This window comes from Dermochelys coriacea, chromosome 3, assembly GCF_009764565.3.
Source record: "Dermochelys coriacea isolate rDerCor1 chromosome 3, rDerCor1.pri.v4, whole genome shotgun sequence".
NCBI lineage: Eukaryota > Metazoa > Chordata > Testudines > Dermochelyidae > Dermochelys > Dermochelys coriacea.
Window position 1 is genome coordinate 61,290,308 of NC_050070.1, and position 25,341 is coordinate 61,315,648.

Here is a 25,341-nt window from a genome sequence, read left to right on the forward strand (position 1 = left end):
AGGTAAACCAGTGTGAGATGCATACTATTCACACTATTACTTTCAGACTACCAAACTGAATTTGGTTACTGACATTGCCTGCATGCTACTTTTGCATGTTTCATGTTCATGCTATACGTGATTGTTTAGATTTGTGTTTCTGTTGATTGATCTAAGGCCACACGAGAAAAAGATAATTAGCCTGACTGTGGAATAGCCCATCTGTAAAACAGATACATAACATACCTCACTAAATAAAAAAAAACTTACTGTGACTTTTTCATTATATGATAGGAATAAAAGACAGAAAAGAACATCAAGCATGGTACTTGAAAATATCAAAACTGGCACTGGCTTTGGCAATTATCCACTCAAAGCCTCCAGAAAAAAGAAGCAAAGAATACACAGAGCATCTTGCTAAAATTATTTCTGGACAGGATTTTAAATGGAGATCAAAAGTTAAAGCATTAGAAGCTGAAGTCCTTAGATTACGTCAGGAGCTTCTTTTGAACAAGATCTGTCCAAGATTCTGCTTGGAAAATAGTAAGTCTCTGAAGTTGTTTTTGAATAACATCTATATGCACTGCACTAACATTTGAAAGACAAAATATCAGTATGTTTTTGCTTAGCAATAGTATTTTTTAATGCATGGGTAAAGGTGTCTTAAATGCAGGAATCTTTATTGTTTTTGTTTTTTTCCAAAAAATGTACTGTGGTGAGACACTAGTTTTAGTTATAACAGGAATTAATGTAAAAATTTTGAGATTTACTTAGTGTTAAGAAAAAAATAAAACTTTATTCACAGTAGAAAATAAAATATTATAGGATTTGGCTGTCCATCTTCAGAGTCTGTGTTGCGGTCTACAGCACATTGGATAACTTCAGAAGGTATCATGACAAGACTTTTTAAATTTTCACACCATAGCCTACTAGTTTTAATTGAATGGGAACATTAATGTACCATATTTAAATTTGGAACTCTATCTTATGAACTTAGTTTTCTATCTCTAACCACATTAAACAGGCTTAAAAATCAGAATTTGGGCCTAATGTGATATATTGATCTATATGAAAAAAATTGTAGAGGATAATATCCTAATTTTCTAATGTGTATCTAAGTTTAAGAAGTTCTGAGACCAGAAATTGTGCCTGGTTGGTGGGGAGGAAGACTGAGTTGCAAGATGCTGCAGTCTTTAGTGAAACACGCTGGTAGATTTCTGTGCACCTGTCTATGATTTGGCTTACAGGACAGTCTGTTTTAAAAACAAAATGTGGTCAAGTTTTATTTAGTGGCATTATTTTTTTCACACTAGTGTTTTTGTTTAACTTTTGTCTACGGGAGGAGTTTCCTTCCCCTAATTTTTGAAATGAGGAGGAGGAGGAGGGGATGAATTTTATTTTTCAGCTACCAGCCTTAATGGTGAATAGTTACTTGGATGGATTGATGTACAGATATAGCCTCCACCATAAAAATAGGCATTTTTATACTGTTCATTTCATCTGCATTCAGTGTTGTTTTGGGGGTCTCCGTTATGGCAGTTTCTGGACTTTTGTCCCTTTTTTTTTGTATATCTCTGCTTTCCTTCCTGTTATATTCCCAGGCTCCTTTCTCCATACCCCTATCCCATACACACTACTATTCTTTAAGCAGTATTTCAAGAAAAGGAACTCTCAAGCTCTTCTTGTAACAGATTGCCAGCAATTGACTTAGTATTCTGAAGAGCTGAAAGATATGAATGTGGGAGGCTCATTATCAGGGTAGACTGCTCCTCTGTACTGGCTACAAAGGATATTGGAATTGGGGATGTGGGGTCTGCAGAACATGTCAACCAACTGGAAATGAAACCAGTTCACCTGGAACTTCTGCATTTCAAGCTTTGTATTTTACAGTCTTGTCCACGGAGGTGTCTTACCTCCTCAGTCAACCAGTGGCGAGGAGTGAAGCTCTGCTTTTGAGAGGCACTATTAATTCTGAGGCAGAGAAGAGCAGATGTGTTCTGGGTGATGAAGTCTCTATCAAGAAATATTGAGTCTTTCAGCCCTAGTTTAGTCACTGTGAAGGTGGTTCACATACCTGACCCTGATGATTGTAGCCAATTTAGCCTTTGTTTCGTCCTTACGTGGACTTGTGTCTCTTGTAGAAGAATAGTCCCTTAATCTCCGCAGATCAGGCATCCAACTCCAGGCATTCAACTTGGACATCAATACGCTTTATGAAATCTCACTGACTAGTACAAGAAAGTCTGGAGTTTCCCTTCATTGTGCTGTGCAAATGGGGGCATTTCCCCTTTTCATATGCTACCTATGAATTTTCTCCAGTTCAGCCAGAAAAGAAAAATTATGTCACAGTACCTAAAGCAGGGGTGGGCAAACTTTTTGGCCTGAGGGCCACATCTGGGTGGGAAAATTGTAGGGCCATGAATGTAGGGCTGGGGCATGGGGTTGGGGTGCAGGAGCGGTTCAGCAGGGGGCTCAGGGCAAGGGTTTGGGGTGCAGGCTGTGGCCCGACACCACTTACCTCAAGCGGCACCCGAGTGGCAGCAGGGTGCAGCGGGGCTAAGGCAGACTCCCTGCCTGCCCTGGCCCGGCGCTGCTCCCGGAAGAGTTCAGCATGCCCAGCAGGGACTCTTGGGGATGGGGTGGGGCAGGGCAGGTGGCTCCACCACATGCTGTCCTCGCCTGCGGGTACCACCCCCCCCAAAGCTCACATTGGCAGCTGTTCCCCATTCCTGGCCAATGGGAGCTGTGGGGGGCAATGCCTGCAGGTGAGGGCAGCGCATGGAGCCCTCTGCCCCCCGCATCAGGGGGTCGCAGGGATGTGGTGCCGGCCGCTTCCGGGAGTGGCGCAGGGCCAGGACAGGCAGGGAGCCGTGGGCCATAGTTTGTCCTCCCCTGAACTGAAGAGTCAAATTCCATCACTTACTACTACCGGAGGATCTATGGATGACTTCTGTGTGGGATTTCATGCCTCAAAGTGTTCTAAAAGCCATCAAACCCTGTATACAATCCCTGAAATTGTTTCACCTTGGAAATTCAGTCTAATATTCAAAACACTGTACCACTGTTCAATAGCCACTCTTTCTTTAGAATTGCTTTAATTCAAAGTGACACTCCTAGTTGTGATGACCTGAGCTAGGCAAGAAATGAGCTAGCTGCCTCTTGTAATTTTTTATTTGCTACCTTTTATTCTAACAGTTTTGTCCTGAAAATTGTGCCAACCTTCATTTCATGGAAGAATTCAGGTTTCATATTAATCAAGAATTTTTACCCTTTCTGCTCAAACCTGAAATATGACAGATGGGATTTCTGGCAATTTTCCAGGGAAGAGGACACAAAACATTCAGGTCAGCTGACGGTCTCTCTTTGGTTTGGAGAAGCACAAAAGACAAAGTAGCTACATTTAGCTATCCTCTGAGGCAGGTTTCCTTACCCATCATTAATAAGAGCTCATCAAATCCAAAGATCATGTTGCTTCTTGGCAAGAAAGTGGGTCAGTCTCTGTAGCAGAGATCTGAAAAGCTCACACCTGGTATTCCAGGAAGGTATTGCTAATCTTGAAATGGACAGAAAATTGGCTCCAATCATTCCAGCATATATCTGGTGAATGGAGTATTAAAGGGTAAATGATGTTGTATTTGAAGGTCTGTAATTCAGTTAGCCAACATGTATCTTAGCAAAAGTCATCAAGGGGTACATTTCCCCCACCCACATTTTCTAATTTAGTTCATCTTACTATTCAGAGTCAATTGTTATGAATTATTAGAGCCACTTGCTGTATTAAAAGGATTTTTTCTGTACCTCTAAAACAGGTTTGTTCTTTCTGCTAGGGCCCACAGATCCATGGGTACTCCAGTCTGCTTATAGCTTGGGGGCAGAACAAGAAAAGAACCAGGTAGGATTAGGGAAAAAGCTGAACTCAGGGCAACCAGCCCCTGCTCTCCCATTTCCATTAGGGGAGTGAAGCCAGATGGACAGGATGTCAGATGGAGAGCCTTTTGCTTTTAAGTTTTACCATACAATTTTAGATGTGCGCTCTCTCCAGAATCGTGATAGCAATAGTTCTGTCTTAAGTGAATTTCCTTCTTCCCTAATCTCTTCCTGGACAAACTTTTTGATTTAGGCTCTGGTTAGTGAGAGCAAAAGCAAGCACAGAGTGGGATGGTTCCTGGAATATCTTGGATTTAGGACAAACCCAGACACATGATGCCAAGGAAGCCAATCACAGGTCCTGGATGAGGATGAACACACTATTGCTGACTCTCCTAGTGTGGTGTCTTTTTTGTTTTGTTTTGTTTTTGGTGAGAGATGGGATTTAAGAGGGGATAGGCACTCTTCTTCTGGTGATGCATGAAGCTTCTGTTCCTTCTTGAAGTTCAGCCTTGCAGGAGGAGTCTGTCCCTTCACTTGCAGCCCCCACGGGAGGTGAGAGTGGGGGGAGAGAGCAGAGAGCTCAGCAGCACAGCACAGTGCTGCTCCCCCTCCCCTCTCCTTCCTTTCTGTGGGCAAACGGGATGATTCCTCTGCGCCGCCTCCTCCCCTCCCTGCAACACCCACCTTGTGAAGGAGGAATGGGGACAAGACCCACTGCAGCTCCCCCAGGCTGGTGCAGGGGTGGGGAGCGTGAAGAATCCCAGCAGCTGTAAAAGAAGTGTAAGTGGTCGGGGGTGCAAAACTGATTTGGGGGGTGATGGTGGTTGGAGGCCTGGTAGATGTGGGTCTGGGGGTGAGGTAGATGTGGGTGCTGGGTGAGGCATTGGTATGGGTGGTGGGCAGATATGGGGGCTAGAAGACAGACAGTTGGTGTGACAGGCAATTTTGGGGGTTGAATTAATGTGGGAACTAGGAGGATGGGATTGATTTGTGGGATTTGGGGGCAGAATTAATTGCTGGGCAAAGGTGGGCAGATGTGGGGGTGAGAGGTCCTGTTCAGGGGCAAGGGGTGGGACAAAAATCACCTTATTCAATAAATCTGGGAGAGTGGGCAACACTAAATGTCACGCGCATACGCACACACTGGGAATGGGCATGGGGAGTTCAAAAATCAAAAGACGTAGCAAAAACCACAATATAGTCTCTTTCTTTTTTTAAAAAAGAAAAACCTAAGATTTTTGGGCCCAATTTCATGATTTTTGGGGTCTGATTTTTGATCTCTTGAGGTTGGAAATACTGTGAATACTATCAAGTACAAGGTCTTTAACAGAAGATGAAGATGGCCATAATGGAAAACAATGGTGTCACAGAAATATAAACCAAGTTCTTATTAGAGCTTGTTGGGAATTATGATCTCCTACTTAGCCATTGCTCAGTAATCCAAAGTGCATATGTCTGTCCATTAATTGCAGGGTACCTATCTAATAATATCCCCCTACCTCCATTGGCAAAGATTTAGCTCCAGTTGTATATTCTCCCCTTCCACAACTGGTGCATGCGGAGAATTAGATGGATGTTTGTTTGTTTGTTTGGAAGAGAGCTTCCTAATTTAGTTCAGGGAAGGAGACAGCATAGGATCTGCCAGCTGAAACGTGATTCATTGAGGTCTCAGACTCTCGGTGCACAGCTCCTTCCATGGATAACGGACCAGTTCTGGTCACAACACATACCCTTCTGAAAATTAACTTTATCCCTTTGTACTCAAGTGGGGGAAAAAACAGTGCTCTCAGCCACATGTCTCGAATGGGAGATTCCTTCTCTCTTCTCCCCAAACAAGCTTCTGTATAGAGAGTCTACTCAGTCAATGGCTCAACTGGTAGCAACCCCCTTGTTTCACAAGTGGAAAACCATTGAATAGTGATGGTCTCTTATGGCTCTGTTATGGCATTCCAGACATAACTTCCCCATTAAATGTCAAGTTCCTGCTACAAAATGGGTGACCTGAACTACGTGGGTGTTACAATTACAAATAGCATTCATAAAACCAAATGGAATTCATAACTGGACACAGATAAATACCCTATACCATCACACTGCCCACCATGGCTCATCTGGCAAATTCAGATTAACCATGGGGCTGCTGCACTCAGAAGTATCTCACTCATCGTGTACCAATTTGGTGGGCTGATGACTGAACTCTTTGCATCTGGAAATATTAGATAAAGTGCCGTGCAGACTCTCTGTCAGGACCTGGGATGTGTGGTGGTGAGTGACATCTTCCAGAGTTGGGTAAGGACCCTGTTGTGTATATTTCCTCCCACCTTTCATACTGATCCCCTGGACGATATACAAGATAGGAACGAGAACGCAGCAGAAATACTGTTTAGGCCTTTCTGGCTGAAGAGGCTATAGCCCTCAGACTTGATTTAACCTAGTGTTGGATATTTGGATGTCTCTATCTCACAGAGGAGGTCATCTAGTGCAAGACCAATCCTCCATCTGGGACCAGAAAGGTTTAAAATGAATACTTTAAAGTGATTTTTTTTATAGATCCCAAAAGAGAAGTCAACAAATAGAGCATGTGCTACTGGTTAATGCAAAGTCAATATTTAATTACTATGTTAAATCAGTAACACATGAATTTGAATTTCTCCAGGAAGGCTTTTGTCTGTTCAAGGGTGTCCAAGCAAAAAAGTTGAATCTCTGTCATATAATGTTCTCTTCATGTTTAAGCAATGTATTTTTTGTACAAATCCCAACATTAAATAGGGCATTGACCTTATTCTAACTTTGCAAGGAGAAAGAGCATGGCCTTGGAACCTCATTCTGCTCCTCGCAACACTACCAAGATTGAACGTCTTCAGGAAGCAGTGTTACATTTCCTGTCCTGACGACTATCTCCAATCAGCTGAGGCTTTGCATTTAAAATTGGGAGCATTCTCTAATGAGATGTTGTATAGTACTTTAAATTCAGACAGATAGCTCTCACAGCTCTCATAGCATTCATTCGGTAACTAAATTCAACAAATATTGCTTCTCCAGTTAAGCATCAAATTCCAGGCCTCAGGAGCACTGACAGTCTCAGGGCAGTGTAGTTATGCCTCTTAGATTGAGATCCATTAGATGGCCATTATTCATCAAATTCTGCATATTGATTATCCAGTCTTACCCAATTGTTATACTTACAAGAAACACACAGAATCTTTTTTAAGGGTATAAGGTAATATGCCTCATTTATTGAGAGTACAGTTTAAGCATTAAAATTAGCATATGCTTCCATTCTCTTTCTCACATGCAGGCACATCCTCACCCTCCACAAAAAATTCTGCCGCTTGATCTTATAGTTACCAATCATTAGTGTGGCTTGGTCAGTTTCAGTGACAGTGAAACTGCACACAAGGGAGGGGAGGAACTGAAGCTGGCTCTCTGTTGGACATGTCCGAAGCTCCAATGTTGATGCAGAATGAACCCAAAGTTCCATGGCAGTACACCCTTCTTTTATAGTAATAAGTTCCCATAAAGTCTATGGATCTTGCTGTGTCAAATCGGAGCTGTTAATCATGAGGTAGTCAAGGTTGCTCCCAATCAGCATTATTTTGGGTTGTTACTGGGAGTATACACAGCGGATTCTTATCTCGTCCCTCTGGCTCACCTCTTTATCTTATCCTTGGGGCGTATGCCTTTGCTTTAGGGTCTTAAATCTGCCATCCGGGTGATTCTGATGATAAGATTAGTTCCTCTCAACTTCTCCACTTCCCTCTTGACCATCCGGCCCATCAGTACTGGCGCCTCCTGTTTCTTCTGTTAGCATGCCATACATTCTTCATTCACACACAAAACAGTAAATAATTTCAAAAGCATGAATTACAGTCATAACACGTCTGTCCTTCTAAAAACAATCATTAACATGTAAAGCAAAAAATAAAACCAAAACAATTTCTTCTTACTAATTCAAAGCTAACAAAATAAGCAAAATGGAGTACAATTTACTCCATAACTACTCGCCATTAGTCTTTTGGCCTGCACAATGCCATTTCCTTTCTTTTAGTAGAACTCTTCTTCATATCTTAATGCCTAGGTTTAAAGGTATATCTGTCTTGTTTCAGATGTTCTGTAAAAGATGATCCTACTTCTCACACTGAAGGTAAACTGCTAAGAAAATCCCACTGTAACAGACTTGTGGGGCTTAGCATAAAGAAGAATAAGAAAACTTACCTGTTCTTATTACTTGAAAAAGGAATTTTTAGATAAGACCTGGCTCACCCTGCAAATATGTGGATCATCCAGAATAGAGAGAGAAATTGACATCCAAAGATTTGGGTTGTGCATTAAGTGGGATTTACCATGCTCTGCTGTATGAGAAATTATTGTGCTCTTTCCTCAAAGTATATTTATCAGAATCTGTCATTTTAGGAAAGTGAATTTGGATTATTCTGACTTTGAGACTAGGGCAAATACCAAACAATGAGTGTGTGCAGAATCAGAATTAGAATTTGGGAGTTCTGAACGCCTGATTCATGCTCATTTCTTAGAGTCTATTCTTAAATGGGAAATCTGTTTTAAAACTAGTTTTCTTGAATCGCAGTCCTGTGTTTTTTAATCAGAAAAGGCCATCCTTTCTTTAACTTTTTGTAAAGGTCTGCTGAAGTATATAAGCAAACCCTAGAGTAATTGGTGTAAAAATCTCTCTTAAAAAGAATGTGTTGCTTGCTCAATATAGAGAATCTTGTAAGCATTTGCCATCTGCAGAACTATTCTGAAATACATAGAGGATGTAAATAGGTCCTGGGCAGAATTCATTTTATTGACTCAAAGAAATAAGGTCTACAAAAGCAGACCTTGTTTCCAAGGGATCATAATTGCCATAATCATATTAGTGTGCTCAACTTATAAAACTTCTTGAAGTTGTGAAGGAGGTTTTTTTGCAAACCCAGCAGCTTAGCTTTTAATGAGTGCAATAGATACAAAAAAGTAATGTGGTAGAGAGAGGCTTACATAATAAGCCAGTTTTTTTAAAAAAAAAGCCACAAAAATAAATAGTTGAAAGGGTGGAAAAATGAAGTGAATAAACCTGATTCATCGTTCATGAAAGTCCACTTAGCAATATTTCAGTCGATGAAGACTTAACGAAGGGTAACAAGGATGCCTCGATGTGAAAAGAGACAGCAATAAAAACAAATACCCCAAACCAGAATTGTTTTTTATGCGGTTCCCCTCCCTTCTCTGAATGTATTGACTAGTGATTTTATGTTTGATTCACCAAGTCAGTATTGACAATTTGGATCTGTTTTTGTTCCTAAGTGTTTTTTATTATTAGTTTTTGTGTTTTTTATTAGATCTGATCCTTGCTAGCAACCATTTGATTTTCAGGAGAAGTTGAGCTAACTTAGAGGCTCCCAAACTGCAGTTCATAGAGCCAAGATGGTGGTAACAGTGCTAGCTATCACATGGTGCTGGATCTTCTTCCTCCTCCTTTCCAGCATTATAGACCAAAAATATATTTCTAACAGCTAAGCAACTGGTGTAATTGCCACAGGGATGACATGCTAAACACTGAAATTCAAATATCTTATGATCCAGGACCCTTCTCTGATCAGCTATGATATTTACAGAACTAAAGCCTTCTACTGCTTACAACAGAGTTCCACCTCATCCCAGCTTTTAAAAAGAAGTAACTTGTAAGAGATGTTGTAAAGCCTTAATTTATTGTAACAAACAAACAAAAAACCCAACTTTATTTCAAAAAATCATTTAATGTTCTTAAGTGAGAACATTGTACTTACCTATCATACCTTTTACAAAATCCAAGCATTTACAAGCATAGATATGTATCTAAGTACATAGATATAAAATTATCAAAACTACCTTCATTTCATTTTATCAACTAAGGCACTTAGCATCCCAACGGTCATTGATGGTCAATGAGATTTAGGCTCATTCTTGATTAAGGTGTTTTGAAAATTTTAGCATAAACAAATTGCCACATAATAAATGTAAACACATTTTTATCAAGTAAAAAAGAATGGACATTTCAGCCCAGCCCATCAATCTTAACTCTGACCCCTGTATTTTTTAAAAAAAATATATTTTTGTTATCTTGATTTTGGTATCAAAATATTTTCAAAGGATACTGTTTACTGACAAATGTCAATAGATAAATATATACTATATTTTAAGAGATTGCTGATGAAAGAATAGTATTTATTTTGGGGCAGAGCTAAAGTTTGCACACTTTTCTTTAATTACCAAGGAGGAAAAAATGTGACTGTGGGTGTTTTTATATTCACACTGTTCATCAGTCTGGAAATGTGGATACTGAACAGCAGCACATCTGTAAACATTTATGGAGACTGGTCATTGTGGGATAGAAGTGTTGGTGCGCAAATGATCAGGAACTGAGTCATGTGCCCAGTACTGTCTCCCAGTGATAAGAACAGCTCACTGTACATGCTCTTCCTGTTTGTTTGGAGTGAGGAGGGGGATGGCCTCAAACTTGGTTCTGGCAGACCATTCCATATCTCGTCTCCTCCCTTCGGTATCTCTTCTGTTCCTTGCCCACCGACACCCCCCCCTTTTTTTCCCCTCACCACTCTGCTGACCTCAGGAGGGGACTTATTTTGCCTCAGTCTTCACAAACAAGGTCCGCTACCACACTGTTGCACTGGGCAGCACAGTGTGGGGCGGAGGTAAGCAGCCCTCAGTGGTGAAAGAACAGGTTAAGGACTATTTAGAAAAGCTGGACATGCACATGTCCATGGGGCCGGATGCAATGCATCTGAAGGTGCTGAGGGAGTTGGTTCATGTGATTGCAGAGCCATTTGCCATTATCTTTGAAAACTCATGGCAATCTGGGGAGTTCCCGGATGATTGGAAAAAGGCAAACATAGTGCCCATCTTTTAAAAAAGGGAAGAAGAAGATTCTGGGGAACTACAGACCGATCAGCCTCACCTCAGTCCCTGGAAAAATCATGGAGCAGATCTTCAAGGAATCCATTTTGAAGCACTTGGAGATGAAGGTGATCAGGAACAGTCAACATGGATTCACCAAGGGCAAGTCATGCCTGACCAACCTGATTGCCTTCTATGATGAGATAACTGGCTCTGTGGATATGGGGTATGGGATATATCTTGACTTTAACAAAGCTTTTGATATGGTCTCCCACAGTATTCTTGCCAGCAAGTTAAAGTATGGATTAGATGAATGGACTATAAGGTGGATAGAAAGCTGGCTAGATCGTCTGGCTCAATGGGTAGTGATCAACGGCTCAATGTCTACTTGGCAGCCAATATCAAGCAGGGCTCTGTCCTGAGGCTGGTTTTTGTTCAATATCTTCATTAATGATCTGGACAATGAGATAGATTGTGTCCTCAACAAGTTTGTTGATGACACTAAGCTGGGGGGAAAGTTAGATATGCTGGAAGATAGGGAGGGGTCCAGAGTGACCTAGACAAATTGGAGGATTGGGCTAAAATAAATCTAATGGGAATCCTGCACTTAGGATGGAAGAATCCCATGCACTGCTACAGGCTGGGGACTGACTGGCTAAGTGGCAGTTCTGCAGAAAAGGTCCTGGGGATTATAGTGGATGAGAAGCTGGATATGAGTGAACAGTGTGCCCTTGTAGCCAAGAAGGCTAATGGCATATTGGGCTGCATTTCTCAGAGCATTGTCAGAAGATCGAGAGAAGTGATTATTCCCCTCTATTCAGCACTGTTGAGGCCACATCTGGAGTATTGTGTCCAGTTTTGGGGGCCCCCCACTAAAGAAAGGATGTGGACAAATTGGAGACAGTCCAGCGGAGGGCAACAAAAATGATTAGGGGGCTGGGGCACATGACTTATGAGGAGAGGCTGAGGGAACTGGGCTTATTTAGTGTGCAGAAGAGAAGAGTGAGGGGGGATTTGATAGCAGCCTTCAATTACCTGAAGGGGGGTTCCAAAGAGGATGGAGCTAGACTGTTATCAGTGGTGGCAGATGACAGAACAAGGCACAATGGTCTCAAGTTGCAGTGGGGGAGGTCTAGGTTGGATATTAGAAAAAAACTATTTCACTAGGAGGGTGGTGAAGCACTGCAATGGGTTACCTAGGGAGGTGATTGAACCTCCATCCTTCGAGGTTTTTAAGGCCCGGCTTGACAAAACCCTAGTTGGGATGATTTAGTTGAGGTCGGTCCTGCTTTGAGCAGGGGTTTGGACTAGATTACCTCCTGAGGTCTCTCTTCCAACCCTAATCTTCTATGATTTTATGACTAGGCAAATGTATGTGTGCATCTGGACCCAATGCTCATCCCTCCTTTGGCTATAGGAGTAACTGCCTCCTTTCCCCTCCTCTCCTGGGTTGACCTTAGATTTTTGTCCCATGAAAGTGAGAACTGAACAAAATAGTTTTTCAGTTAATCTTCTGGGATTAGAGAAGACTTATTTTCCTCAAACAGTGCCAAAATCTTATACAAGGATTTGAGCAGGAACACAAATTGTGGATTGTATGGAAGTGATAGCATGAGAAGTTCTGTGCTTCGGAGGTCCTCCCCTTAAATATTCAGAAAACTACTTCATTGTCCGCCTTCAAATCTCTCCTCAAAACTCTCTCTTTTGCTGTGACCCCTACATAAAACTTGACAACAGCTGGGCTGCTAGTGTGCAGAGACTGCTGCCTATCAGGTTGACTAATATTGTCTCATTGATTACGTGTATCCTGTCTGTCAGTGTCTCTCTGTTGTTTCTTGTGTTATACTTAGATTGTGAGCCACTTTTTGTTATGTATTTGTACAGCACAAGGCACAATGAGCCTGAAGTCCATGAGTAGTGTTTCATACATGGGTGAAGGGAGGGCACAAGGTCCACCAGCTAAAATCCCAGGTTTTGTTTACCTCTTGGAGCTGGCCCTTTCAGATTTTAGCTGCACTAGACACCAGCCATGGAGGGCATCCAATTGGTTGCATGCCTCATCCACAATGCCTGTAATCTCTTTCTTGCCTGTCAAATCCTTAATGTCCCAGTCAAATGGCAGTGTCCATGTCATTTAAGTGCTTTCCATTGTCCCTAGAAAGCTCCTAGTGCACTCGATGTCCCTATGTGTGAACATTAAGCATCTGCATCTGAAAAGACTCTGGCGACACCTCGGGTCACATTCTTCCAGGCCCTGTCCATGCAGACTGGCTCAATGACTCCCTGCCACACTTGGCTTGTGAGTATTTCTGACTAAGCTAATGTTGTGCTGAAAAGGCCAGAGGCTTGAGCAGTGCAGGGAAAGATTTAAATTGGTTTGGTGGCAGTGTTCATGAGAGTCAGATAACTACCACTCACCTCCTCTGACCAATGGGATGCAGCAAACCTGTGGAGAGGCAGCTATGGTATGAATCCTTCTCATTCCCCCTTTCTCCTTGGAGCAGTGCATCTCTTTTCTTTGCCAAACGAACCAGCAACATTTTCCTCACTCCATGAGGAAGTGGGGAGGCTTTTTCTGGACAGTCTCCTCCCTATCCCCACTTCCAGAGACAGGACGTTTTACCTGCAGTCTAGCCAAATGCCCCTGCCATGGAAACAGGAACAGGGTTATTTCCCACAAATGAGCTCCATTATTCTCCTTTTCAGAAAATGTTGCTTGTCCCTGTAAGAATAAAATATTGTTTTGTGCATATTGAATATAATTTGATATATAGAGTTCTTAATAATTGATCTTTTATTCTTTAAAAGTACAATGTTTTCATTGTTTAGGTTTTTATCTAAGTCTTGGGAATCTTTCAAATGATGTAATAATTTGTAAAATTATTTGAATAGGATAAATTGTCTCAAAAAATGACAGAGGCTTCCTAAAACAGTTGTTTTAACCAGTACAGTAATCTAGTTCTTTGTGTTGAAATAATGTAGGCTTTTGCACCTTCAAATCAGTTTTAGCTTTGCTACTGTTAGATTTGCATTTGAATGGTTTTGGGCAGTGTGCGTGAATAAGCACTGTATAGGGCAGGGCCGTGAGTATTGTCCTCATTTTCTGTTCTATATAGGTTTATATACTGTGATCATCACTGTAATATCAGAGTGACTTGCAGTAGAGCATTAAGCAACGTGACTACACATCTGTCTCATTTTTTTTTCTCTCATCCTCTCCCCAGAGGGAGAAGTGTGTGCAGTGGAATGTCTTATGTCTTGTTTGGGTAGTGTATGTGTGTGGGTTTTATTAAAAAATAAATATACCTATTGCTATGTGTTTACATTCGAAAAAGCAACATAAAAAAACATGCCTTACACCTGCTGCGGACAATAGTGAGATTTATGATGATCCTTAGTTCCTGGGAAAGGTCAGATGACATTCGTCAGGGAATGGACAAGTTCACCCAGTGGTTCCATCTAGATGTTGAAAAGGACTGGAAAGAGAACTGATCTTTGTGGAACTCCACAAGTGAGAGGCCTAGTGGAGGAGGTGCAGTTTCCCATCACTACTTGTTATGTGCATCCCTCCAGAAAGGACTCAACCCATTTTAGCACATTATCCTGGACCCTCCCCTCTCATGTGAGACACATCATGGAGGATAGGTCCATCAGTGTCCATTAGCCAGGATGGATAGTGATGGTGTCCTTAGCTTCTGTTTGCCAGAAGCTGGGAACGGGCGACAGGGGATGGATCGCTTGATGATTACCTCTTCATTCCCTCCAAGGCACCTGGCATTGGCCACTGTCAGAAGACAGGATACTTTGGTCTAACCCAGTATGGCCATTCTTATGTTCTTGAGACAGTATAATATCATGGTCAACAGTGTCCAGTGTTGCAGAGGGGTCCAGGAGGATGTCTGTCTTCTATTCATTGACAGGAGGAGATCATGCATCAGTGCCATTAAGGTGGTTTTGGTTCTGTGTCCTGGCCTGAAAACAGATTAAGACGGGTCTAGAATGTTCACTTCAGATAGAAGAGCTTGATGTGGCCATTTGCTAGCTTCTATACAATCTTGCTCAGGAACGGGCGATTTGACATTGGGCAGTAGTTGGATAGAACTGATGTACCCAGGGCATGTTTCTTCAGTGTTGATTAGCGTATTGTGTGTTTTGAAGGAGGAAAGGAAAATTCCTTCTCTGGACGATATTGATGGCTATTTGAGGCCTGATCTAGACTTAAAAATTAGGTAGACATAGCTTTGTTGGTCAGCAGTATGAAAAATCCATACCCCTGACTGACATAGCTTAGCTGCATCTATACTGGGGGTTCGGTCAGCAATGTTGATGGAAGAATGCTTCGTTCAGCATAGCTACTGTTGCTCAAAAAGGTGGTGTTCCTACTCCAATGGGAAAAACCATTATGTCAATGTGGGCTGCGTTTACTTTGAGATTATGACAGCATGGCTATGGAGATTTAGCTATGCCGATATAGTCTCTGTTGTGTAGACATACCCCCAGTCAGGAGGAGTAGTACCAATTGTTCCTGACTCTTGTGCTAGTGCATGAGATAGGAAGTATATGGCATCAGAGACTAGTACTGTAGACTGCTTTTTAAATGCACAAAGTAAAGTGTGTGGGGGGGGAACCCTGAGAAATGTTCTTCTCTAACCATTTCCCCCCCCCCCAGTTCTTGTATTTGGGTGTTACTTATAACTGTAGATAACACATTTCAGTCCAAAAATGTTCTTTGACTTTTTTTTCCAAATTGAATGTTTCTCTTTAAGGGTTAATTGTGATCAGGTAACACATTTTTAATCAGTTGAATCTAGATTAGCTTCTAAATTGTATAAGAACCTATTAAAGCATGTTAACACATTCTAGAATGGTATGGTTATACAAATAAAAAGTAGTAGTAATCCATTTTCCAGGCATAGACAAAACCCAAGATTTTTTTTTTCTAACAGCACCCATAATGTGATATCTGCATAGACTCATACTCATGAGCTGTCCTCCATTGCATAGTGCGGATGAGAGTGGAGGAATACGCATGTGTTTTCCCATGCAGAGCATAATTTAATTTGCTTGAATGACAAAGTAAAGAGGTCACTTTCAGGGATATTTGACAAAGAAAAAATTGGAAAGAAATTACTTAGTAGATACAATTGTTAATTAACTTTAAAATTTAGAAAAATACTATTCTTTAAGCGGAAAAAGAGTAGTGAAAAAGGCAGTGGGAGATGGGGAATGGCATACAGTTCTTTCCTTTGGAACTGATAGGAGTGCAAGTCTTATTGTACAACCAATTAATTTTACTATATGAAATCTCTGAAGCATCAAAATATTTAAAATCAGATTAAAACTGCTACTCCTAAGGTGCTCAAAGGATTTAATCAGAGATACAGGTTGGGCTACCTATTTAAGGCAGAATCTCAATAAGCATTGTTTTCAGAGATTTCTAACTTTATTAAAATGTGGTTTTTTAAAATTTCATTAGTATTAAAATTGATGACTGGAAAACAACCTATACTGTATTATTCATTTTTTGCACTTAAGATTTATGTTAAAAACATTGGATTAGATATGGTACATTCTTTTTGAAAGTGTCTCAGAAATATAAATATGACTTTCATGTTTGTATTTCAGGAAACCCAGATGCCTTTACTGAAATTGTGCTGGATCAGGAACAAATAAACCCTATAATTTGCTCAAGTCAGCTAGAAGATTCTGGGTGTGATGTATCTAGTGACTGTGTATTTGATACTGTGGACTCATCACATAACTTTGAGCACTCCGAGCATAGTTGTAACACATCATCTTGTACATTCAATTCTGAAATACTTCCCATATTGAATACCGATTGTACTAGCAAGGAAAAAACGCTGGCTGCTCACATGCAGTTCTTGCAACATCTCCTTGAACTAAGAAAACTGACAGAAGCAGGAGGTCTGAAAACAATCTTTACAAAGCTTGAAAGCGACTGCTCCACAATATCAGATTCTGTCTCTCGATTGCTTGATGGCCTGCTTACTTTTTACAAGAATCCTAAATTTCCTGTCTCAAATTTTCTGACAGAAGCAGTTTCTGTTTTGATCAGTTTAATAACTGATGCTAATTTATCTAATCATGTTCTGAAAAAGTGTTTTGAGAAGCTAGAAGAATTTAAGAAAAACCTAGTTCAGATTATTTTAAGCGACAGCAATATCAATAGGGTAAGTGAAATGACTTTCAACCTCACTATCTATGTTAGCATGAAATCCAAATATACAGTTTACAATAAGAGCATTGTTAGTTAGAAATAAAATATTTTGCCTACATGGAACTTTCAATAGAGACTAAGAAAAAGTAAATATGTAAAAGAGAGAGCATGTTGTAGCACACATGTCTTGTGTTGGCTAAGAATAGGATTTCAATGAGTATCGGCATTTGAAAATTTTTTTATTTGAATGTATGCAAAGTTCTCCTACTCCACCCCCAAATTTAGAGTTTATCCTCCCAACTAGCCGGTTATATGGAGATGAAAACAAATTTGTGGAAACCAGAAAAATTCTGTTTTTTGCTTTGCTGTATGAGGTGATTGTGTAGGTTGACACAGGCTACTAAATGTGTCCAATAATTTTTTTTCTTTTACCTGCATTAAAGATGAAGGGTCAGATCTTCAGCTGGTGTAAATCAGCATGCTTGCATTGAAGTCTGTGGAATTATACTGACGCACATTATCTGAGGATCCAGTCTCCTGAAGCTTGAAAATAATATTTAAAAATGAAACACAAGAATTAAAAAAGAACATAGGAATTGAATGCCCACTTTTATGAGAGTAAAGAGCAGTGCAAACTTTATCTTTTATATACCATACATTTTATATTTCTCTATCATGCTATTTTTGATTAGTTATCTCTGTTACCTTAGAATTTGACATTCTTGCATGTACCCTAGAACTTAACAGTACTGTTGTCAGCCATTTTGTATGTTCAACCACTGCCAGCTAAAAAACAAATATCACATAGCGAAAAATAATCTTAGGCCTTTGTAAGGCAAGGTCAAACAACTGCATACTTTGTTTGCTAATGAAAATATTTTTTTGTAAATTTTGTTATATTTTTTGTTTTAAAAAATAAATAACCTTAATTTTAAATACTCCTAACATATTATTATCATTATTATTTATTATTGTAACTAAAATGCTAAAACATTTTAAATAATAAATTTATTAAATATAATCCAATAAAAATTACTATACTAAAATCATTCTAAATTATATTTTTTTATAAAAAATAACTATAAAAATTAAATTTGCTTTAAAACAGTCTAAAAAGCATTTCTTCAAGCAAAAAGCAACATGTAAATTCTGCATCAACTAAACTTTAAAAAAAAAAAAGCCTATTAAAAGCCTGGCTAATAATCACTCAAAACTATCTCAAACTATAAATAACTATATCTAAAATATCCTAAACCTATTGCATGCCTCTGTGTGTGTGTGTGTGTGTGTGTGTGTGTGTGTGTGTGTGTGTAATGCTTAAAATCTAATGAATAATAACTTTAAATAAAAGCACACTTGCTTATACAGTATCACATGTCATGCTATGCTCCTTATTAATTTATTCCTAACATTCCCTAAAAACCCCCAATTAAATTACTAATGCTTTAAATTCTTAAAAAGTAACAATCTCTTCAAAATTAAATAGTCCCTGTCTTTCTCCATGTGGAAGTTTTTTTCCAATGCCTGCCCTTGAACTTTCCATTTCTGCTCTGTTCTCTTGAGTAATGAGAACTGAACACAATATGTAGATTTTATTAAGTATTTTAAGTACATACTAAACCCCATGTAAATATAAATGAAAGGGGAAGGATCTAACTATTGTACGGTATGGTTTACTGAGGGGAAAAGGGTTAGTAGGATTATTCATGTGCAGAAATCTTTCCATGATCAGAGCCTTAAATGTCTAATTTCAAGACATTCTCATAATTGGATTTCTTTGTTGTGTTCTATTTAGCTAGTAAATACATGAGATGCTGGTCAGTAGTTTGGAAGGGCTTGAGAATTTCAACTACTCTATACGTGTGACATAAGGAATAGAGCAGCCTGACTACACTGGGGCTTTCTTAAAGCAGCTGACTCCTCTTTCCTCTGCTCCTGGTCCCTCCACTCTCGGCTCTTGGTGCAGAGCGAAGTACTCAGAACTGTACTTCCGAGCAGAGGAGCCAACAGCAAAGATAATGAGGATAGTTTAGAGATGGCAGAAGAGCAGATATTGAGTGGTTTTCAAGGGCTTCTTGAGCATCTATTTGCATTCAGAATTTCCCTATTTGGATGTGGGTGGATGAGGAGAATAAGTGGACTTTTACAGGAAAAAAAAAACACCTGAAAAAATGACACATCACAACAGAACACCAAAGAAACAAAAACAATCTGTGGAAACTAGGTGGAGTTTATTAATCGAATCAGGAGGAAATGTGAGGGAATCCAGGAAGAGGGATTCATTGTTGGTGGGATGGGGAGGAAGAAGAGAGAGGGACCCATGGCTCGGGTGGGAGGTGGGGTTAGCATATTTTACATAGGAAGAAAGCTGGGGGTGGGATTGGAAGTAGTGTTTGCCGTTGGGGAAACGCAGAAAGAAGCCTCATGAGTTGCAAGTCAACTTCATCTTTATTATTTAACTATGCTGAAATAGACAACTTTTTGCCAAATTACAATGATATAAGCTCTACAGTGTATTAACAGAACGCATTACTGCATTCATTGAGTGAACATCTGTTTAAACATATATTAATTAGTTAACCATGCTGTAGTAATTGCTAAGTTTCTGAAAAACTATTTAAATTGATATAGTTAATATCTGTAATGCTGTTTTTAGTGATATTTTAAAAATAAACTGTTTTTTTTCTACTTAGTTTCAGTTTCAGCCTCAGCTTTGGGGGAAAAAAAATTAAGTTCAATGGAGTGTAGAATTTTTAATAGAAGTTGTATGACTAATATGCCTTTTATCTAATATCACCCATGGGACACTTTTGCTTAGTTTTGTAATTATTGCTATTTACCCAAACAGTGATTGAAATATGGAGGATATTGATTTAAAACAAGATATCTAGTAATTACAGTGCTGTCAACTGTGTAGGTGGGTGGGTGGGGCAAATAGGCAGCTGGTGAAAATTCAGATCACTTAAACACCTTCAGAATAAACTAGGATTAGACATTTAAAAAAAAAGTTTCTAATGTTCGTGAGGATGACTTTGAAAACGCAAACCCAGTACAAACCAGTGCAGCATTCTCTCTTTGATGTTGCAGACAGCCTGAAATAATAGTTGTAAAAGGTGTGAACTTTCCATTAATTTCAACAGAGAATAACTGAAACCTAGCGATGAGTGGTGGCAATTTAGAGTAACACTTAGCTATTTCACTGATGAACATATTAGTAGAAGTATCCAGCCATTCTTCTTCAAGTGCTGGTCCCCAAGTACAATCCACTGTGGGTATGAATGCACTCCAGGCGCCCAGAATGCCACAGAATTCAAAGACCTGCTTCAGAAATTTGGTCCATCTGGCTGTGGATTATATTAATTGTAACTGCTTAGAGCACCAGAGGATCTCAGCAGTTTACAAATAGTGACTTAAATACTTTAAAAAATTGCTGAAAGGTGGGGAAGAAATATCCCCATAGTATAGATAGAGAGAAAAAAATGAGACGGAGACATTTGATGTAACTTACAAGAATGCCATTGGTTGAGTTATTAATCACTAGGTTGGACAAAGCACCAGAAAATATAATATAGGAACCAACAAGACCACTTATTCAAGGTTCCTAATTTTGAATTTGGAACCCTAAAGTTAGGCACTTCAATTAAAAAATTTTGGTCTGAAATTCTAAATTCACATTTAATTTTCTTTAAAGAAAAAATTGCTTGCTCTTCAGTATGAGGGAGTTAGAATTAAGGGAAATACTTCTAATTTTAAAATATAAAACCCCCTTTGTCTTGTAAAACTTTAAAATACAGTAGCTACTGCCATTTCCTTTTTCTTCGGCAGATAGTTCATAAGTGCATAATTTTCAGAGAGATGCACAGGTTTTTTTTAAGGTATCCTATAGATCAATTTCAGAGTATCTATGTAACCATAAAGTTGGTAATCTGCAGGGTTACTTTGTCTTCTTCCACTTAAGGTGTTTACAAATTCCTTAAAATCTGTTTGGATTGGCATTAGTCTTCTCTAGGTAAACTTCTTAAGTCTTTGTGTCCTCCCTGACCTTCTCAGTGATTACAGTCTACAGTGACAGGTTTCAGAGTAGCAGCCGTGTTAGTCTGTATTCGCAAAAAGAAAAGGAGTACTTGTGGCACCTTAGAGACTAACAAATTTATTAGAGCATAAGCTTTCTTAAAAGCTCTAATAAATTTGTTAGTCTCTAAGGTGCCACAAGTACTCCTTTTCTTTTTGAGTCTACGGTGAGTTGTGCTTCAAGGCCTTTGCTGGCCTTCTGGTTTGAAGGCAGTTGTGTTGTTTGTTTCATTTTTTGTTGGTGGTGTTTTTATTTCTTCCATTTTAAGACAAGGGACAGTATCCCACAAAACTGTAGGGCACTTTCAAAACTAAATAATTCTGTTCCATGCAATTCATTTTCACAATTATATACAATAGTTCTATACCGGAGCTTTTTTTGCTATGCCTCTTATCTGTTGTGAAAACCTATCCCGAAGGACTTTTTAAACTAGGTCGCAATGTTAATTGCATGTTACATACAGTAACTGTTTTTAATTTTTAAGTGTTTATGAAGTTGGAATATGCTTATAGTTAAGATTCAGTGAAACTATAGTTAAAAATTTCAAATTATCTATATAAACTTACATTTAAATGCTGATTTTCTTTGGGGATAGAGAACTACTTCACAGTGAAACTATCTTATTTATTTTCAAAAATTTGATAACTAGAAAGCAATTTTTGGTGACAATTTCAGCTTACTCAAATACAGTAGGTTAGCAGCATTTCACTGACATAAAATAGTATATATAGTCAGGTCCATCTCAGAGAAGTCAGTGTGCGGCAAAGGTTTTTTATTAGTTACATCATCTACTATGCTTTGGTAGTAGTCAATTTAGAATAGTACATAATTACAAAAGGGGCCCTGATCTACTTTCCTTTTATGCCTCCTCATAATTAGAATTGAAAATAGCAGATGTCATTCAAAATCAATGAAAGTCCAACATAGTAAAATAATCCTTTTTTGAGCATACACTAGACATAAACTGAGGATTTTACCATTTAACTATTGGGTGCAATTATGGGCGACAATCCACTTGCTGTAAATGTCTCAACTCTGCCTTTGACAGTTCTGAACCATGAAAATAATTGAACAATCATTTAGCTTACAATGGAACCTACTGTTTCCAAATTATTGTTGAAGGAAGAAACTCACTCCCATGCCACAAGTCTGTCACATCAGTTACTTCAATGATGGCATAAGTTGTTAATAATTATGGTAATTCCCTGGTGCTTGGAATCTGACTTTTTTCCCACGTGTGTGAAGTCTATCGTCCGTAATAGATGTTTCATGTATTGGCAACACTGAATTCAGTAAGCATGATTGATAAGCATGATTGATTGATTGATTGGACATGATTTTTAAATAAGTATGATTGACAGGGCACTTAAAGTAGTACTTAAAGCTAACTGAAAAATCCATTGAGGAGTAACAGAAGATACGAGGTGAAGTGCATCACCATTCTGTGATATATGAATGATTATTTTATTTTATTTTTATTTTTATTTTTTTTGGAGGCTGATGGTAGCTGCAAGATTGTGGATGGGGGAGACAGTCCAAAGAGGTACCTTGATGCAACTCACTCCTTTCATTGTTCCTGTGAATAGGATTTACAATACCTATTTTCCCTCCCTTGGAATCCATAAGTAAGGTCGAAATAGCCTGGCTCTATTGATCTGCAGGACCTTCTATAAAATGTATTTATTTATTCCACACATGGCAGGGGAAACTGTTTGATGGTGCCTGAGGTTTTTATGAAAGCAAAGTTTGTGGGAGTCTTGGAGTTGAGCTGTGTAGGTTGTATAGTTAAATATTTATTATTTATATTGTTTCTATAATTTGTTGAACACACAGTCTCAGTTGCCTTCTTAAACTTACTATAAATTCTCTACACATGGTAAAATAATTGGCCTTTTCTCTACATTGTCTAGAGGATTTATTGTTTCATCTGGACGTTCAGAAATTTTGGAAAGATGGATTGTCATGGGGCCCTGCTGTCCTTAGGTTTTTAAATTAGGGAGCCTTCTATATTAATGGGTGCCTTGGCTTGTAGGTCTAGAGCAGTGTTTCCAAAACTTGGGACGCTGCTTGTCCAGGGAAAGCCCCGGGTGGGATGAGACCGTTTGTTTACCTGCCGCGTCCGCGGGTTTGGCTGATCGCAGCTCCCACTGGCCACGGTTCGCCGCTCCAGGCCAATGGGGGCCGTGGGAAGCGGTATGGGCCGAGGGATGTACTGGCTGCTACTTCCCGCGGCCCCCATTGGCCTGGAGCGGTGAACCGTGGCCAGTAGAAGCCGCGATCGGCCAAACCCGCGGACGTGGCAAGTAAACAAACCGTCTCATCCCACCAGGGGCTTTCCCTGAACAAGCGTCATCCCAAGTTTGGGAAACACTGCTCTAGAGTTTATCAGGAACGAATGTCCACAAAATCCAGCATACAGTTTAGTTCTTCATTTTCAGAGTTGCTGTAAATTGTGTTTTTGGTTTTAACTTGACCTGTCTTCTAGCTTGCTACATTTTTGTTCAAGTTTTTCATCCCTGCAAAGAAGGAATGTACGAAATGTTTTCCTTATAACACCATTATTCTCTCCCGTGCTTTGTTCCACATCTTTGTTAGTTTGAAGAGAGATGACTGTTTCTTTAAAATCAGACAGTGATAGTCCTCTCTTTTAACCCCCTGTTGTTTGAAGAGGAGAATATTTGCTCTCAGAGCTTTACCTCTTTGTGAGGTACACACACACACACACACACACACACACACACACACACACACTTGCACGGGAAGGGTGAACAAATACGCTCTTTATTGTTTTGCGAAGTAACTGGGGTTTGGAAAAAATTGGAAACTTTTCAAGTTGGGGAGAAGTTTGATCCCCAGCTGCAGAATGGGTTACCTAGTTACCTTTTGCTACTGCCCAGCAAAAACTTAAGTATTGTTTCTAAATATTTAGTGTTCCATGAGACAACAGAAGTTCAATAGAGATTCCTTTTATGTAAGTGTGAGTCATGAATTTTAATTGTAGGGTGTGTTGCACTTTCAGAAAATCCAACGGTTGCATAACATACTGGTAAAAAGCGGAAATATCTCATACATGGACTATATGTCACAGCAACAGAATAATTTCAGGATAAGATCAAGACTATTATGGATTTTACAGTCAGCCAACTAGTAGAATCTCTTTCCTAAATTTGCAAAAGCTTGCTAGAGTGCTATAAAAAAAGGTTAAAACCTATATGTAATTATGTCAGAAAGCTTCTCCAAAAAAGATTTGTAGTACTCTATAAAAGCATGAATCGATATTTCAAAATAAGTATGGAGGTAAATGTTATCAAGAAAATATTATGAAATATGAGCAAGCAACATAAATGGAACTCAAAAGTAAATTCTGTATTATTCATCACATTTTAATTCTAGATAATGTAAATTAACACCATAGGGAAATGTAATAAAATTATTGTCTTAACTATCTTTTCTGCTCAGCTTTAAAGTAGATGGGTTCTCTGCAATATTTTAATACAAGCCAGCATGTGATTGATAATGGGTTTAACAGGAATGCTGATGCAAGAATTGCAAGCATGGGATTAATGTCTTTATCACTAAGGGGCTTGACAACATGGTAGCCTGAATACTTTGGGAAACATTATGTTGAAATGTAGCACAATGAAAAACACAAAACAGAATTTTGGATAACTCAAGAACAGACAACTAAATTATGAATTGTGTGTGTTTATATATAAAAATACACCTCATTTGGAACAGGAAGTACACAATCAGTCAACAGCAGAGACCAAAAAAAACCAACAACCACCAAACAAACAAAAAAGCCAAATACTGTACAATACTGTGTTAAACATAAATTACTAAAAGATACAGGAAAAATTTAAAAAAAAAAGATTTGACAAGGTAAGGAAACTTTCTGTTCATGTTTCATTTAAATTAAGATGGTTGAAAGCAGCATTTTTCTTCTGCATAGTAAAATTTCAAAGCTGTATTAAATCAATGTTCAGTTGTAAACTTTTGAAAGAACCATAACATTTTGTTCATAGTTATGAACATTTCAGACTTATGAACCACCTCCATTCCCAAGGTATTTGTAACTCTAAGGTTCTACTGTATACAGATACAAAGAAAAGGAGTACTTGTGGCACCTTAGAGACTAGCATCTGATGAAGTGAGCTGTAGCTCACAAAAGCTTATGCTCAAATAAATTTGTTAGTCTCTAAGGTGCCACAAGTCCTCCTTTTCTTTTTGCGGATACAGACTAACACAGCTGCTACTCTGAAATCTGTATACAGATAGTGGGCTTCAGTTTTTCTTTGAGTGATGGTCTCCACTGTGGGGTTACGCATGCGCACCATCCATCTGGGGCTGGAGA

General features: G+C 39.2%; 1 protein-coding gene across 1 annotated transcript in view; it reads left to right on the forward strand.

Annotated features, from left to right (window-relative positions):
* The window catches only part of MEI4 (meiotic double-stranded break formation protein 4), a 117,089-nt gene that overhangs the window by 19,985 nt on the left and 71,763 nt on the right, over positions 1-25,341 (forward strand). Inside the window, 2 exon segments of the mRNA XM_038396665.2 lie at positions 274-522; positions 16,363-16,928. Coding sequence (XP_038252593.2) covers positions 274-522; positions 16,363-16,928 — 815 coding nt within the window.